Source organism: Cucurbita pepo, chromosome LG02, assembly GCF_002806865.2.
Source record: "Cucurbita pepo subsp. pepo cultivar mu-cu-16 chromosome LG02, ASM280686v2, whole genome shotgun sequence".
NCBI classification, from domain to species: domain Eukaryota; kingdom Viridiplantae; phylum Streptophyta; class Magnoliopsida; order Cucurbitales; family Cucurbitaceae; genus Cucurbita; species Cucurbita pepo.
The window spans coordinates 12,493,913-12,510,707 of NC_036639.1; the positions used below are offsets into that span (position 1 = coordinate 12,493,913).

The 16,795-nt window shown below is 33.9% G+C and overlaps 3 protein-coding genes across 3 annotated transcripts; 1 reads left to right on the plus strand and 2 right to left on the minus strand.

Annotated features, from left to right (window-relative positions):
• Window positions 1-588: 588 nt before the first annotated feature.
• LOC111787469 (U-box domain-containing protein 21-like) lies at window positions 589-2,225 on the minus strand. The gene has a single exon (XM_023667434.1). It carries the CDS (start codon window positions 2,023-2,025, stop codon window positions 694-696), a length of 1,332 nt encoding a protein of 443 aa, XP_023523202.1. The 5' UTR covers window positions 2,026-2,225; the 3' UTR covers window positions 589-693.
• A 2,768-nt stretch (window positions 2,226-4,993) lies between these two features.
• LOC111785298 (nijmegen breakage syndrome 1 protein) lies at window positions 4,994-12,538 on the minus strand. The gene is made up of 13 exons (XM_023665709.1): window positions 12,359-12,538; window positions 12,121-12,174; window positions 10,540-10,804; window positions 9,771-9,856; window positions 8,952-9,079; window positions 8,004-8,050; window positions 7,762-7,870; window positions 7,344-7,433; window positions 6,644-6,815; window positions 6,138-6,526; window positions 5,802-5,863; window positions 5,475-5,577; window positions 4,994-5,388 (listed from the first exon to the last, which is right to left on the minus strand). Exons 1-13 carry the CDS (start codon window positions 12,393-12,395, stop codon window positions 5,335-5,337), a joined length of 1,596 nt encoding a protein of 531 aa, XP_023521477.1. The 5' UTR covers window positions 12,396-12,538; the 3' UTR covers window positions 4,994-5,334.
• Window positions 12,539-13,512: 974 nt separating this feature from the next.
• Window positions 13,513-14,452, plus strand: LOC111789416. Its single transcript, XM_023670185.1, has one exon. The coding sequence runs from the start codon at window positions 13,591-13,593 to the stop codon at window positions 14,185-14,187; it is 597 nt and encodes a 198-aa protein (XP_023525953.1). The 5' UTR covers window positions 13,513-13,590; the 3' UTR covers window positions 14,188-14,452.
• The last annotated feature ends 2,343 nt before the right edge of the window (window positions 14,453-16,795 follow it).

Genomic DNA, 16,795 nt, shown 5'->3' on the forward strand with positions numbered 1-16,795 from the left:
ACGACAATAAAAACCCACATGAGATAAAGGAGAAACTTGAAGAAGTTCAAAACACAGCAAACAACACTTGAAATGATCAAATACTTGTTTAATATGATCAAATAGTAATGGGGTCTCGGACCTTTACAGCTAACCACATAGCATCAGTGCTCAAAATTTGGGACATACCTCGAGCAAACATCTACAAGAAACTCTCCCAAGTTGAGAGAGATACGACTCATAGATCGGTGAACCCTTCTTTAGCACGACACACAAGGCTTGTACGATCCACCGAGTCGACTGCTAAACGAGCAAGGACAAATCCCAAACGCCTTTGGTGATTAGCTCACCTTTGAGAATGGTAGTTGTTTACGACTCGGCTCATATGAGCTGAAGTTTGCAAGCACAAGAAAAACTTTTTTTTAGTTCAACAACATGAGGATGAATAGAAGATTTAGACCCATTTGGCCTCTTAGTTTTGGGTATATACTTTAACAAGTTGAGCTACGATGAGTTTTACAAACCCGAGAAGATGTTCATGATACGATAATCATAAGTTTCTCAAACTTCAACAAAAATTATGAGAGAAATTCAGTAGAGGCTAGCCAGATTGAGTATAAAGTTCAGTTTTCTCATTGATCTGTGTTTTGTGTGTATGTATATACATTTTCTTCACTACCTAAACAGACAAAAAATTGTGTTTCTTACAGTAAATCAGAATGATTTCTTCAAGAACTTAAAATGCATGGATGAATCAATACAATCTAACCTATCCTTGTAAAGATTCAACAATTTCAACATCTCAGTGACCTTGTCTTTCATGTCACCACCGCAACCAACCTGCAAAAGAACAATTATCTTCTGGAAAGCACCCAGTTGAGCAGCTTCCACCCTCGCCTCATCCTCACCCTTCTCTCCACTCTTACAAAGCTTCAATAATATTGACAGACAATACTCAGAGGCAACCTCTGATACTCTTAGGATCTTCTTGACTAACAATGGAATTGTTAGTGCATTTTGGTATAGCTTCTCTCTTCCTTGTTTAAAATCACAGATTCCATCCAATACTCCCAACGCTTTCTCACACAGGCTTTTCTCTGCATCTACAAGGAAATCTAGCAGCTCAGAGACCAAGCCCAGTTCCATGAATTTCAATGTCATTTTCTCGCTGATTTCTGATGGTAAAATCATGTAGAAAATGGCTGTAAGGGATGATTTTGTAGCTGAAGGGCAAAGAGGCTCCCTTATGATGCTTACTAAAGCTTCGGATACTCCTTCAATGGCAGCCAATGAATCGACGTATCTTTGATCAACCAGAAGCAGTTCTTTCAGAACAAAAACTGCGTTCTGTTTTGGAGAAAGATTTTTCCCCATTAAGAAGGAAACCAAGCATTTCAAAGAATCCGCAGATCCGAGCTTGGATAACCCTTCAATGGAGATTGGGAATACACATACCAAAACCAACAAAATCTCCTCCAACAAACCCACATGTTTCTCAATCGAAACACCAGCAAAATGCTCAAACGAAGCTGCTAGAACAATCCCAGTTCCTCCATTCACAACGCACCTCCGATTCCTCTCGCTCTCTCTCGCCCAATTCCTGATCTTACCCACCAATTCACTGCATCTCTTCGAATCGCCCCTTTGAGTCGCGACGGCGATTCTCGAACAAACGTCATTAACTTCATACGGCGTGACTGGAATCCGCGGTGTTGGAATCCGCTCGATTCCATAAGAATGATTCGCAACGCACCAATCTTGGATCATCCTCCTCAAGGTATGATTAGGGATTAGGTCAAAACTCATCAAATCCTGTTTCGTCACAGGACAAGAAAAATTCCCACCCTCAATCCACTTCTCGATGCTCTCTCTATCATAAGTAATCCCGGTGGACAAAATCACAGGATCCTTCATCAAATCAAGCGAAATCGGACATAGAAAATGCGAAGGAATCACAATTTCAGAACCCGAATCAACGCCCGGAAGATGCTCTTTCTTCAACTTGGGGAGAAACCCAAGTTTGCTTCTCCTCCATGACAAGAACATTGTAGCTTCTGCAATTGAAATCAAACCAGAACACAGAAAACAATAAATACCGTCTACTTCTTCTTCCTCTTCTTCTTCTTCTTCCCTGTTGATTCAGCTGGTGTATGAATCAATGAAGAGATGGATTATATATCAAAAGAAGGAGAGATAAAGGGAGAAAACTTGAAACGCGGGTCCAAATTCAACGCCCAGGAATTCGAAATTCGTAAAAAATTGAAGAAAAGAAGAAAAAAAGTAGCCCCTAATATGGGATTGAGCTGCTTTTCAGCTTTGACTGCTATTTTGTCGCGTTGTGTGTTAATTGATGAAAGAGACGGAGGCAGAAAGAGATAAGGGTTTTCATAAAATTAGGGCTTTTCCTTTTTTTTATTAAGAAAGCCGAAAATATTGACAAAATAAATAAAAACTTTTTAAATAAATGAATAAAAATTTTAATAAATTTTAATAAACTTTCTTTTTCTTTTTCTTTTTCTTTTTTGTTTAAATTAAAGCTGGTATAATATAATCATAATTAATAATTAATATTGCAATTTAATATAATATATTATAAAACATAATTTTGACTTTAAATTAAAATCAAAATTTTAAATTTTCTACGAAAATATGTAATATAATTTTATTTTCAATTAATCTCTTATTCTTATAATTTTGTTTTTTTTTTTTTGGTAAAAAATCCGAATATTGCTAACATCCAATAAAATCCTAATTTAAATTAGGCATGTATCTTTTTCTATTATTGATTTAATAAAAATAAAAAATTAAATAAAAAAAACTTAATTTTGGGTGAAAATTTCAACTTATCAAAATTATTATTTTATTTATATACGAGAATATTTCATACATTATAGCAATAGCTCGTAATTTAATAACACAATTTCTTATCAATTAAATGATTTTGAGTAGTCAAACCTTAAATTTATTCTGGTTACTTAACTAATTGAGTTATACTCAAGTTTGAAAACGAGCTCTCGAATCAAAAATATTTCTGGGCTAACTACTTCTTATATATATATTAGAAATTAGGTTAACACCAAAAATATGAACGAGAAAAATTTAAGAGAAACTCGACGGACCAAAATTAAAAATAAATAAAATTACATATCTAGGGTAGCTAAAAATGAAGAGTATATAATAAATAAAACACAATTTGAGTAGTCAATAATAATTATAAAAAGGAATATTGAATTTTGTAGAAATTAAAATTAGAAATTGATTAGTTGAAATGGAATTAGCTAAGCTTAGCTGGATATTTATTGTATGCGTCCCATGTATTTTGACCGTTGACCGTTGAATATTGAAATTGGCGATGTAGCCAGGTCTATATTAGGAGGCCAACCAAATTAAATTAAATTATAATTATAATTTTGTTAATATTTTTGTTTGACCGGCTTACTCGGTTTTAGGTCGACCACCGACTTCTTGACAGTGTACCTTGTGGATCAGGTGCGGGCAGGTGTTGATTACGATTAAGATGCTTTGTTTGTGGACCGTTGGATTATTTAAATTTATTTAAAATATTTTTCTTTTTTGAAAAAGAATTGGACGGTGATAATCCTTTTTCTCTCTCTTCTTGCCCAACTCTTATTTAATTTATTTAAATAATTCAATTAAAAAGAACCTCTTATATTTTATATTTTAGTAGAAGGTTCCATGATTTAAATAACTTAAACACTACTTAAATTTCTTTTTAAAAAATTTAATACATCATAACCAGTTTTAAAATATTATAAACCAAGGTTAAGAAGCTAAATTGTTTCGTCCATCAAAATCATTTAAAAATAAATAGATTAAAGTATATGATAAAAGTGGAATTTTAACCTTAATTTCATTTATTTTTTTTCCAAGATAAGATTATATTATATATATATTTTTTAAAATAAGTATATAAAATTAAGCAATGTAAATTTGATAAAGAATTATTTCCTATTTTAAATAGGAATTTTAAATGTATGGGAGATAGAATGAGTTGTCCAATATTAATTAAATAAAGGTTCATTTGAGTTGTTGTACTTATTTATATATATATATATATATATATATATATATATATATAAATTAATTATTTAAAAGAAAATTTGTTTGATAATTAGTTGTACCCGTCCCTTTTCGCTTTCCTAGCCTAACTCTATTTTTCTTTTTCTTCTTTTCTTTTTTGTTTTTTCTGGAANTTTTTTTTTTTTTTTTTTTTTTTTTTTTTTTTTTTTTTTTTTTTTTTTTTTTTTTTTTTTTTTTTTTTTTTTTGAGATTCCACGTTAATCGGAGAGACAAAACATTACTATGTGAAAACATCTGCTAATCATGGACTTGAGCACAATACCAGCACAATAATCATACATACTATGTGAAAACATCTGCTAATCATGGACTTGAGCATAATATCAGCACAATATCTCCTAATCATACACAAAGTCGTGTGCCAACAAGAATAAAGAAATATTTTAAAAGAAGTTAAAAAAATATATAATTAATTAATATTAAAAAACAATTATATTTTGAATTCATTAATATTATAATATGAATTTTTTTATTTTCTATTTAGTCATTTTAAAATAATTTTTATACATTTGTTTGTGTTGCTAACTTTTGGATCCATTTTTTTATGTTTGTTCTTTATTTTTATTAATGTTTAATGAATGTAATTAGTGGTTCTGGATTGATTTAAAGTTTTGCATGTGAATTTGGACTAATTTAAATATTTTTTTAATAAATGATGTGAGGTCTTTTTAGGAGTTCCACCCACGGGATTGAAAACGTTTAGATTAAGCATTCTATGGTTGACCATACAATTTACAAAATTATCCCTAATGTTGATGACACCACGATCTAGAGATATGCACGGACATACATCGTGCAACTTATTGAACAGTTTCTTTTTGTCGGTAAATCGTTTATGCTTATCCCCTTATGTTTAAATATTTGTTAGAAAAATTTAAGGAAGCTCGAAAATATTATGTTGAGCTAGTTGTGTTGAATCCTTAGAGATAACATAGCTACGAATACTCGTGTAAGTATGTCACCGCAACACAAGTTACACGTTAGAAGTCCACTTAGAGGCTCGATACATCTTCTGACTTGTCAAAATACTTGGATGATTGTAAACCCTCTTATATCCTTTCATATTATAGAGGGACATCAACCAAATCAAGTTTTAACACAATTTGTAGACAAGCAACTACATAGACATGCAAGGTAAATATGATCGTGATTGACGACAATATCATGCAAATGTGTGCAAAAGAGAACGAGTTATCTAACAAAGTAGAGGCAAACACAAAGAGAATTCTTTGATGCAAATACAGATACCTGTTTCTAAGAACGAGTAAGGAGCCGTTGAAGGGAACCGACCATTCCACGACGTCGTCCCTGAAGTTCGGACAAGTTAAAAATGTATGTCTTCATGCATGCCATGTTTGTAACTTGGGGTGCTAAAACAAGTAAAAAAGACTCACCTTTTCGTTATTAAATAAATCTTCAGATATAGCTTCCATTTCCTTGCGCTTTCTTTCTTCTTTCAAGGATTCTGCAATTTCTTCCCTTCCATCACCGTTATCCCTAGAAACCCATAAAACAATGGCAGGTGATTTTCTTTTAACGTAATCAGATTCAGAGGCAGAGGTGCGGGCTTGAAATGTTTAAAGATATCATATTAATTCAACGTGAGATACCCAACTTTCAATAAATAAACATGAAAGAATATGTAATGGCATGCAAAGAAACGTCTCTACTATGCGCCAAACACATCCCAAATGACTCCAAGACATGAGAGAAACACTTACTTGTAAGGATACTTATCAAATGGAACAAGATTATAAAAGCTATTCCCAGAGTGAGTTTCTGTCTGCAAAAAAGTTGAAAGGATGTGCGTATTAACCTCCATAACATTTTTCTCTATGTGCCACCAAAACAAGAAACAAACACTGTTTTTAATGCTACTTAAATGCATATTCGAACAGTTGAATGCAAATATGATCACGACCATCATTTGGTTCATCGTTTAAAGGTAGAAAACGCATACAATGGTGATCAAGATTTCATCAATATCAAACAGTAATGTGCACACCAGTTAAAACGAAATGGTGCAGATTAATACATTCAGAGGCTAATAGTAATACCTTCCTGAAGCGTTTGAAGTTCGTAATTCCACCGTCTTCTGCAGTAACTATTGATGAAGGTTTCATCACGTGTTGCGCGATTAAATTTTGAGTGAAAATAATGTCTATATTGCTGTTGTCAGATTCATCGACCTTGTCGTTTCTCATTTTGACTCCACTGTAACTATTTCTGAATGTTTTATGGTCCCCAGCTGATCCAGAAGCAGCATGGTCGATGGACACCTCTGGTTTGCTTAAATAGTCCTCTGGTTTGCTTAAATGTTCATCTGGTATGCCTAAATGTTCATCTGAACCTTGGACATTAGAAGCAACTGGTTTATCGGTTTCTGCTTCGAGATCGGATTCTGCTACCACGGTTTCATCAGTGGAGCATGTAGAGGAACCTGGTTCTGCAAAGAAACTTTATATTCAGTCAGATGAATGAAGTTAAAATGAAGAAATATAAACAGTTTTAACAATGAGTAAATATACTACAAATGAAACTAGTAGTGAGTAAGACTACTTACCACAGGGTGATATCAAATTGTCTCTATCCAGCTTTCCACTCAAAACAGATGATATCAAAACCAACTCAGTTATTTTATAATAAGAATCAACCTTATAGGATGAACCCAACTTTTCTGCTAATCCTCCAGGAATAATGAATACTACCCGTTCATTTTCTCCATTACCAAAGTCCTACAACAATTATCATACAAATCAATTACCCAATAAACACCAGGTTCATAGAACTGAAATAAATAAAAGAAATGAAATAAAGGCGTCGAGTTGTTGTATTTAGTCCAATCAAAGATCATTAGGCGCCATTTGAGACATATTTTAAAACACAGCTCACATCTTAAGCCTGGATAGTAATTAATATTCGATTGACATTGATATTAACTATATAGATGGTTTTTGTAATCAATCATTATGGCCCCATGTGATGCAAATTATACTTCATTGCAATATCGAAACATCTATTACATGTCAACAAATTGATGAAGTGTATTAAGCATGTATTATTCATAACACTCAATCCTAGAATCCATACGCTTATTAGTAATGCAGTTCATGTTGTCCATAAGACCATATTGCAGTCAGAAATATTGTGAATTAGAATCTTTTTACATGAAATTAGTTAACCAGTAGTTTTTACCCACGCCTTCACAAAGCAATTAGGAAAGAATGGATATAGTCTATGTGGAAAGAGATAAAACCTCGTACTTGGCTATCTGAAGAGAAGTCCTCAATAGACAAAACATTTGCACCACCAACTTGTTGCAATAGCATCTTCAACCGATCCCCATGTTTGTACTTCCAAAAGATAGGAAATTGAATATCAAAATTATTGAATGTCTAAGCAATCCACCAGAAGAGTTATTTCTGAACAGAAAACTAAAGAATAGTACTAAACACCACAGGCATCCGAGAAAATTTTGTCATAAGGTAGAAATGGAATGAGATTTAAATTTTTTCCTTCTTTCCTTTATTTATTTCAAACCCCTACATGTTGGGTTAACTAAGTATATCACAGAATAAAAAAACCATAAGGCTAATTTTTTTCAATAATTCATTCATCAAAGGGTTGCCTACTCAAGCCAGCAACTCTCAAGAATGTGAAAATGAAAAAACAGAGCCTTACCATATGTGCCGACCCTAATAAAAAAGTGTATCCACTCAAACAGTTTTTACGAGTGTTGGGATCCACAACTTTGACATGCATCCCTTCCACAGTCATTGTTGGATGATAGCTGGTTCAAAGAACAAATACAAAAGGTTGAGAGTGAAATGCANAAAAAAAAAAAAAAAAAAAAAAAAAAAAAAAAAAAAATACTATTACTCAAGAATATGTTCCCAGCCAAACTTAAAAAAGGCAGCACTTACGAATCAAAGCATGGAATCTCGTTACAGGAGGTTCTTCCTGCAAATAACTAAAGTGTAACAATCAGTAAGAATGCAGAATCTCGCTTGTCTCATGTTTTTGCTAATTGCATTGTTATGGAAATAGAAAGAATCAGATATATGATCTCCTTTTTTGTGGACTTTTTTTTAATGCCCTTGTATATTATTTCATTTTTCAACGAAAACTCAGTTTCTTACAAGGAAAAAAGAAAAAAAAAAACACAACTGTAAATAATGATAATGCTTGGCGTTGATCTGTGCATAGATTAAAACAAATTGAAGTAATTTTTTTATTCAACAAAGTGGTAATCAAAGTCATTCTTGATCCATGATGATGGTCAACATAAAAATAAAAGCATAAAGAATCTTCAGATTTTCGTAAAGTAATTTTGCAGATGGTTGAACTGAAGTTTGTTAATAGAGCCAAAGCAAAAGAAACTAATAGGCCTGTTGAGAGTCATGAGGATGCTCCTCCAAGGATCTCCAAGAAAAAATCTACTTGTTCCTCATTTTTTCCGTGTTCCATTATTAGTATTTACCATATAGGTGTACACTTTCTAGTTGTAAATTATGTTTATCCTTGCTAGACTTTAACAATGATGTATATGAAAAATTGTCAAGGATACCTAAAACTAGAAATCGAAAGGAGAAAAATACTTGAGTAATTACGTTAGTGTAGTTAGGGCAGGTCGTTATAATCAAAGGGTTCTATTCAATTAGAATTTGGGGATGTAGTTTTCTTGGGAGAGCCATGCCTATAATGTTGGGGCGAACAAGATGACAGAACTTGGCATTTTCCTTTTATATCTTAATACAATTTCACTGTTATTTTCTATTCTCAAGATCAGGTTCCTCCGTAATGTTGGGGCGAACAAGATGACAGAACTTGGCATCACAGTGAAACAATTAATATATGAAGCATATTTTTACCTCAACCCAACTTGTGATAACAAAAGGTTTCTCAGCCACTATGGCGTCAACTAGAGCTTCATCAAAAGGCATCAGTTCCTCTACAAGCACATGCGTACACTCCCGAATATCATGAGATGTAGAAGCACCTACATTTAAATATACTCTTCAAATTCGACCAAAACGACAAACTAATTCACTTTCTTCAATGCAGATTTAACTTGTAGAATGAGTAGATGTTGTGCAGCATAAACAATGTAATAAATAGTGATGGTGAACTTGATTGATGGGATCACAGTATCAATAATGCAGAGCTCATTGATAAACGTGCCTCGTAAACATTTCAACTTATTAGAAGTCAGATGATTTTGGAAAATGAATCAGTCTCAAATTTTTCTTATGTTTTAAAACACCAAGACAGATGATTTTCATATATTAAAAGAAAAGAGTGTAAGGATGTATGTAGCAACAAGTTATGTGTGTTAATAATGTATTGTTATTCTTTTTTATTTTTACCTTTTTCACAGTTTATCCCTAATTTAAACAAACCTTCCTTTAGTTAGTTTCCGTTCTTTAAATTTACCATGCTGTTAAGTTGAGAGTTCCACACATGAATAAGGTTAAGTATTCTCCCCTGTTTTTCCTCATATTCTGTAACATATTCAACATGTCTTTAAGGTCATATTTAGAGTTTTCAAGCGTTTGTACTAGGACATGCTAACATAAAGCAACTAAGCAGTTACATAAGAAACCTTGGAAAATTGAAACTTCTATTAATCAGATAAAGAATTCCTTTCATAGGTGAAGTAAAAGAAGATCGGCAACTTCTTTATGACTGACCTATGGATGAAACCTTGTCCCTCAGCAGCTGGAATTGGAAGGACACTGAATGGTGAACATAAAACACAAGTTGCACAAAGGAGAACCTGCAAGATTTGTTTATGGGATAATAAGGTTTTCGAGCGTATTGGGTGTTAGATAATCTAATAGAAAGTAAAGTTTCTTCGACTATAAAATGGTAATNTTTTTTTTTTTTTTTTTTTTTTTTTTTTTTTTTTTTTTTTTTTTTTTTACAGAAACCAAGAAGTATATTAGCATTAAAATATGTTAATGTATATTCACAATAGCAAAAAGGCATATGAGATCTTGTAGCTTCGGAAAATAAATTTTAGTACAAATAAAAAGAAACTTAGCCATCTATATTAATTGAAGCTAAAAGTAAAACCCAAAATCTAAAAAAATTAGGATATACCAAAACAAGGAACTTTGTAAAGGAGACAAAGTTATCACAAAAAATTGCTTCAGTGGTTGAGATTCAAGAATAAAGGAAAGTAGAAAGAAAAAAGAAAAAGAATATGGGAAATATAGAAAGGAATATTCATAGAATCTAAAAGGAAGTATTAAAGAATTTACAGAATTCCTTGCCGAAACAATCACTTACTGAATAAATAGCAAGTAACTGCACCTGGTTTAACTGAGAGCCATGGACTTAATAATGAGTATAATAAACCATATATAAAAAGCATACCCTGCTTCTAATAAAGAGCTAACCAGTGAGAGCAACTTGAAAGATAAATCTTGTCACTAATTTAAATGTTTCTCAGATTACCTGTATGTTGCATTGCCAGATCCAAATGAAATCACATCTCCATCATACAAGCTTGCTTCTTTTTTTGGAAGTTCGTGAATTTTTTCCTTCAACCCAGAATTCCTGCTAACAAATGTCCCATACTTGGAGCAATCGCTAATCCTCACTTTAGAGGAAACATTAGATAAATAACTCTTGTGGGAATTTAAAAAGATCATAGCATCTACAACTATTTCTGCATGGATGCGGGAAACTCCTTTATCTTTTGTTATAGTCAAATCGCAGCCTGTGGGATAAACATGATCACAGAATGAGCAAACAACTGAGAGCATGATTTGAGAGCTAAAGAAAGTGACTGTTAAATGGACGTTCTTGAATGTTCAAAATATTTTTTCTCACGAAAAAGGCAACAAAAATGCAATACAAAAAGGAACTTTGAAGACAACATGATTGAAAATAAACAACTACAAAACATTATGGAAAATGTTTATAATATTGATCTAGTCATTGTTTAGAAAACTCAAAAAAGTACTTGCATGAAGAACCTTGCCTCACATAGGCACAAATATATGTGTGCGCCCTCCTGCTTGAACTCTGAGGCGTGGTGCCTGAGCACTTCAACTATTTTTTTTTAAGAGCATAATGTCAAATTTTTAAATGCCTCCCTCAAAAGTCAAAATACCCTCTGTCAATTCTTCACTTGAAGTGATAGCATCAAGCTCTCTAACTTATCAAAGCGACAAGTAAGCCCTCTATCTTAAGCTCTCTCTCCCTCTATAGAGTCTCTCTGACCCTCCTTGTCTAGTTTCTCTAACCTTATCTCTCTCTGTCTCTCTTCATTTGACACACGCATTTCTCTCTCTAACAAATTTAGCTAAAATGGAAAATCTCACTGGAAAGGAGAGAGGAATAAATAAGAAACTTCTCCTTATTCCTTTAAAATATTGCAAAATTCTATAGCTGTTACGAATATTCCCCAGACGCGAGTAAGGAAGCTTTGACATCTTTTTGGGAAATTATACTAAAAGGAGTGGGATTGAGGATATCATGGTCGAAGGGTGAAACTTTGAGCCCATTTTTTCTCATGGAAATTAGCAAGTCGGTATCTATGGGCGGAGCAACATCTTCGATATCCTAGTTTAGCTCGTTTGGTGGTGTAGTATCCTTCCCACAACTTTATTAACACTCTTCGACTTGAGTATATAGCAGCATTGAACTCTTGCCTCTTGAATACAATTTCAAAGGACGCAGATTACTTAGGATCACTCGCCCAATAAGGTCACTCGGACACTCACTCAGTAAGGCCAATATGGTCAAAAGTAGCCTTGATAGGGTCTCATCGGGACATTGAGTACACTTATAGTTAACCAATTAAAATTACAGTCTAATCCTATATCCGCCTCTTAATAATAATTATATGATAAAACAAAAACAGACGAAGGAAAAAATGCGCACAGGAATTGTTCTTGTAAAAGAAATATCGTTTCTACAAACATTAAAAACATTTCTAAAGTTTATTATAGACCAAGAATACGCCATAAAATTTATCATTCAGAAGCAAAAGAACTGCATCAAAGATAACTACTAGCACAATCGAAGTACCTTTACGACCCACTTTATACTTCCCAGGCGCAAAAATGTAGAATTTTTCCTCACCTGCAACATGCACTTGTTTATACAAATTGTCCAACCAAACGAAAACTGACGATTCTTCAGAAAGTAAGCATTGAAAATAAATATAAAGCTTTTAACAGTACGCAAAAAGTTATCTTAGAACAACTAAAAGAAAACCAGTTCGACAGCAGCAAGAAGTAATCAGAAAATCACGAAGCGAACGCACCTGAAAGAGGATCGACGGGGAAGAAGCCCCAAACCATATTTTTCCGGTATAGATTCCTATGGCGCTAAACAATTGATGAGCAATTCCATGGAAGGGTCTAAGCGAGCGGGAAAAAGAAAAGGGCAATCAAATTGATCGGTAAAAAGGCTGGTCGGAGTTCTCTTCGAAGTTGTGAACCGGGTTTTATAGCGTAGGGACCTTGGGGAGGATTATTGAATACTTAAATTAAATTATTGAACTTTTAATAAATAAAAATCTACCCTAAAATTAATTTTTAATTTTGCGTCTATTACGAGAAAAAATAAATAATAAAAGTTAGTTAAAGAGACCGTTTAGAACAAGAATCGAGCTACCGAGCAAGGAGAGAAAAAAAAAATCTTAGATTGAATCCAAGTTCATAGTTACCGTTCTTGAAGGGTCGTGCCCAATACTCTTTTGTCAGTGCAATCTCGGTCTAACCCTAATTTTGTCTTCTTTAGTATTAAACCACGTAATAGAAATCCTCGAAGGGTTGGATTTGAAGGCTCTCATAGAGCAAGTAGAACTTCACTGTATGAACGAGACACGAGTGAAAGTTTCAACCATCACTTTATATTATGAAAAGATCGATTATGTTGAACATGTTGCCACCGAGAGATCATTGAAGGAACTCTTTGAGGGATCATGACCACACACTCGAGATTTCTTTTAGCCAAACGACGAAATTAAAGCCACTGTTCCATAAGGATACTTGAAAAAGATTAATCTCAAACTCGACTTCATGTATTTAGTCTTTCAACACAGTCAAACCGTGAGCCCTAATTAAGTAGTAGGGGACTGATTTATGGGTAAAATTGAATCACGAAAACTTGATAAAAACAAAGCAAAACAAAAACCAAACCATCAAACAAGGAGAGAAGAAAAGAAACATAGGTCAAAGCTCGAGTTCACAAAATCGAGGCCGACCCTTGAGGAGCTGCACCTAATGCTAAACCCTAATACAACCTCGGTTAGGCCCCACTTGGTCCTAATCCTAATAAGGAATCGAGGAAAACCCTAACCGTGGATATATAAATTATAAATTAGACGGGTAACTTAATTTAAAATTAATTAATTAATTTTTTTTAAAAAGAAATTATTCCAAATTATTAAAAATAAAAAAGCGGAATAAAAAAATCTGCATAAACATAGAGAAGAAAAGAGACGATTCAGTTGTCCATAGAAACTTCCCCTTGTTCGTCAAACCTCCAACAATGGCGTCAACGGCAGCAATGATTCGTCTCTTTCTCCTCTTTCTTCTCACGGTTTCCCTCCCAATCTTCTCCGATGCCCGCCCCTGCAAATCCCTCTTCGTTTCCTTTTCCGTTCACCGCCACCCAACCCTCGATTCCCGCGATCCCTTCTCCGAGATGGCCATTATCGTCGACATCACCGAGTTGAAATCCGCTGCATCTTCTTCTTCTTCTTCCGATTCCCTTTTCCGCCCCTTCGGTGACGAACTCCTCCGCTTGGATCTCCCTCGCGATAGGGCTTTTGTAGCCTCCGAACCCCACTCGCTTCAAGAACTCCCTTTGGGCCTCTCTTATGACTTCAGCTCCCTTCGTGATCGTACCAAGGATATCCTCAGCGTTGTTGTTGCTTTGCTCTTCGGCGTTGGCTGTGGCGCTCTCACTGCTGCCACCATGTATTTGGCCTACTCGTTGTGCTCCAGCCAATTTAGTCATCGCTCTTCTGTGTATGATGACCTCTGGGAGGAGGGTGATTTCAGTGATGATAACAAGGAGAATATTAAGAAGATGGGTTACGTCAAGATCCCCGAGGACGTTGCGCCGGTTAAATCAGTGGTGTAATCGACTATAGAGATGTTCGGTAACTTGTTGATGTTTGTTCCTTCGTGGTTTTTTATTTCATATACTAAAAATTATACTTATTTATTGTTTGTTTCTGGATTGTAATTGTCTTAAGTGTCAATCGTGATCCCTGAAATATTATATATGGGTAGCTTTATGGTTAATTATCATCCTTTTCTTTGAAAAATCTGTTTGTAAACGAGGACTGAACTTATGTTTCCTTGTTGCATTTCAATGGGACAATGTCTTGCATTTTATGTACCAATGGCTTTGATCGATCAGGGGAAGGTATATATAAAAAGCCTACAGGTTTTATGATCTCTATGTGCCAAGAATAGCTCACTGGTTAAGGCGTAGATTTTCGATCAAAAGGTTAGAAATTTGAATAATAGCTTCCTGGTTAAGGCGTAGATTTTCAATCAAAAGGTTAGAAATTTGAATTTCCCGTGTCGTTGAACCATGAAAAGGTTTTAAAATCTATGTTGCCTCATTAAACTTTAATTTGGGTTTTTCATTTTGTAATGGTTAGCCTCTCATTCATAATGTCACTGAAATTTATTGTTACGTTACTCTTACTTGAACTAAGTAGATTTTGCTTATTGTTCCTTTCCCATGGTTGAGAATAGCTTACTTCTCGTGCTTTATTTGTCTTATTCCTCATCATTCTTGCTTGTCTTCTTTCATAATTTTACAATCAAAGCTTAGTTTTTCTTTAAAAGAAACATCAGTTTTTTCTCGTTTTTGATACTCTTTTTTTTTTAAAAAAAATTGATACTTGTCTGCTTTATGTCGAACGAAGTCATTGTTGTGAAAGTTTATATGGAATATGAGATTCGAGTAGATTTAGCGATTGAAGGATCAAGCTTTAACCTTCTATCCAGGTTTGAATTGTTTTTGTACTTCATAGGATCATCTCAGTAAAGACTTATTCCATGATAAATTGTTGAGTTGTAGTAGTTTGAAAGAAGTAATATATCATGTTCATTGAGATGGTCTGTTATTTGCCAGACTGCCTCATTGTTAGAGCTCTGCCTGCTGCTTTTTTCTTCTTCTTTCTTCCATTCAAACTATTAGTTTTTACCTTTATCTTTGAAGTTATTTTATTTTATTTTATGTTTTTATAGGAAGAATCATTGGACAAGACCCTTTGATATCCATCTTTTTAAAACCATATTGTCATAAGTTTTCCTTCCCTTATGTAGAAGGAATGATATGGAAAGACATCCAGCTTAAGAAGGTTAAAGTTATTCTCTGCAGTAGGTTGCAGGGAGGTGATAATTATCACACAAGATAAGATCCAAGCTAAGAACATTAGCTGAAACATCCCTTCTTGGTGTGTGTTGTGCAAATAAGGTTCTTAAATGATGCAGGCAACCATCCATAATAGGTGAGAAATATCTATAGTTCGTTCCCAAAAATTTTAGAAAACAAACTCGAAAAGCTGACCCAATGATGACATCTCTTAGCCTCCCCTATATTTGAACCATTTCTCTTCAAAAGTGGCCTAAATAAGGAGGATAAACTCCAAAAGAACCCAAGTTGGGCAATTCTCATAGTGTTTGCAGCCTGTGTCTTCAAGTGGAGGAAACTCTGGAACATATTTTTCTCCACTACCATTTCCCTGCCTGAGGGTGGTTTTTCATACTGAGCTAATTTCAGTTCCTGTGAAGGTTGAATGTAGTTCTTTGAAGTGCTTTTGTGTTGGTTATCGAAAGATTAAAAGGTGTCGTCAAGAGAGCGTGAAGTTCTTCGATAGCTTTCTTGATCTTGTACCTTTCATAAGAAGTTCGTTCGAGTTCATATTGTTTTGGTAATTAACCTCGATTCAAGGTGTCGATGAAATGGTTTTTCTAGGCAGGTTATTTCAACCCCTGAACTTTAGGTTCTGATTTTTTTTGGCACTTTCAAATATATTCATAGTCTTTCAACTCCTCATGGGTCTATTTGAGAATCAAATTCAAGTATAGTTCAGTTCAAATTCTTTAACATGTTCAAGTATAATGAGATAGCTTCTAGTTTTTAGCATCTCCATAACTCAAAACAAGTAGTTAGATGTGCTATTCTGCAAACTAGGATCATCTACGACTTGAAACGTTAGTCGATAAATTACGTTTTACGAATTTGAATGGGATGCTTGTATGCCCCGTTACGGATACAATTCTCATGGTATTAAGCTTTTCCTTTCGGGTGAAATTTGTTGTTTAAATTTGGCTAAGAAAACTATTTTGGGATAAATTTGGGATAGAAATTGTAATACCCATTCCCCCAAATTGTAATACTCACCACTTGGTCTATTTCTTTTAATGGAATCTTGAAAGTATGTTTCTTTTTATCGATGTATGTTCTTGAAGTTATTTGTTTCATTCTGTACATATATAAAGAATCACATTTCATGAAGTGTTTCTATGAAGCTTGATCTTTGTTAGTTCTCTTAGGATCTGAGTAAAGTGTTTTTCTGTTGTAATAAATTTTGAGTTATTGTTCAGAATTTGCAACCTTTGATTTGGCATTGAAGCCTCATATTGTGTTTAAAAAATCATAGCCGGAGTCCTTGTTGAAAGGATTAAGTTGGTAATGGAATGTAAATGTAACATACATTTGTGTGTTT

Bases quoted from the DNA above. Each gene is read 5' to 3' on its own strand.
- LOC111785298 (XM_023665709.1), bottom strand. From the start codon at position 12,395: ATGGTTTGGGGCTTCTTCCCCGTCGATCCTCTTTCAG. The intron at 10,805-12,120 runs GTACTTCGATTG...TTTATCCCACAG, and splicing joins GTATAAAGTGGGTCGTAAAG to GCTGCGATTTGACTATAACA. The intron at 5,389-5,474 runs GTGAGTCTTTTT...TCCGAACTTCAG, and splicing joins ATTTATTTAATAACGAAAAG to GGACGACGTCGTGGAATGGT.
- LOC111787469 (XM_023667434.1), bottom strand. From the start codon at position 2,025: ATGTTCTTGTCATGGAGGAGAAGCAAACTTGGGTTTCTCCCCAAGTTG.
- LOC111789416 (XM_023670185.1), top strand. From the start codon at position 13,591: ATGGCGTCAACGGCAGCAATGATTCGTCTCTTTCTCCTCTTTCTTCTC.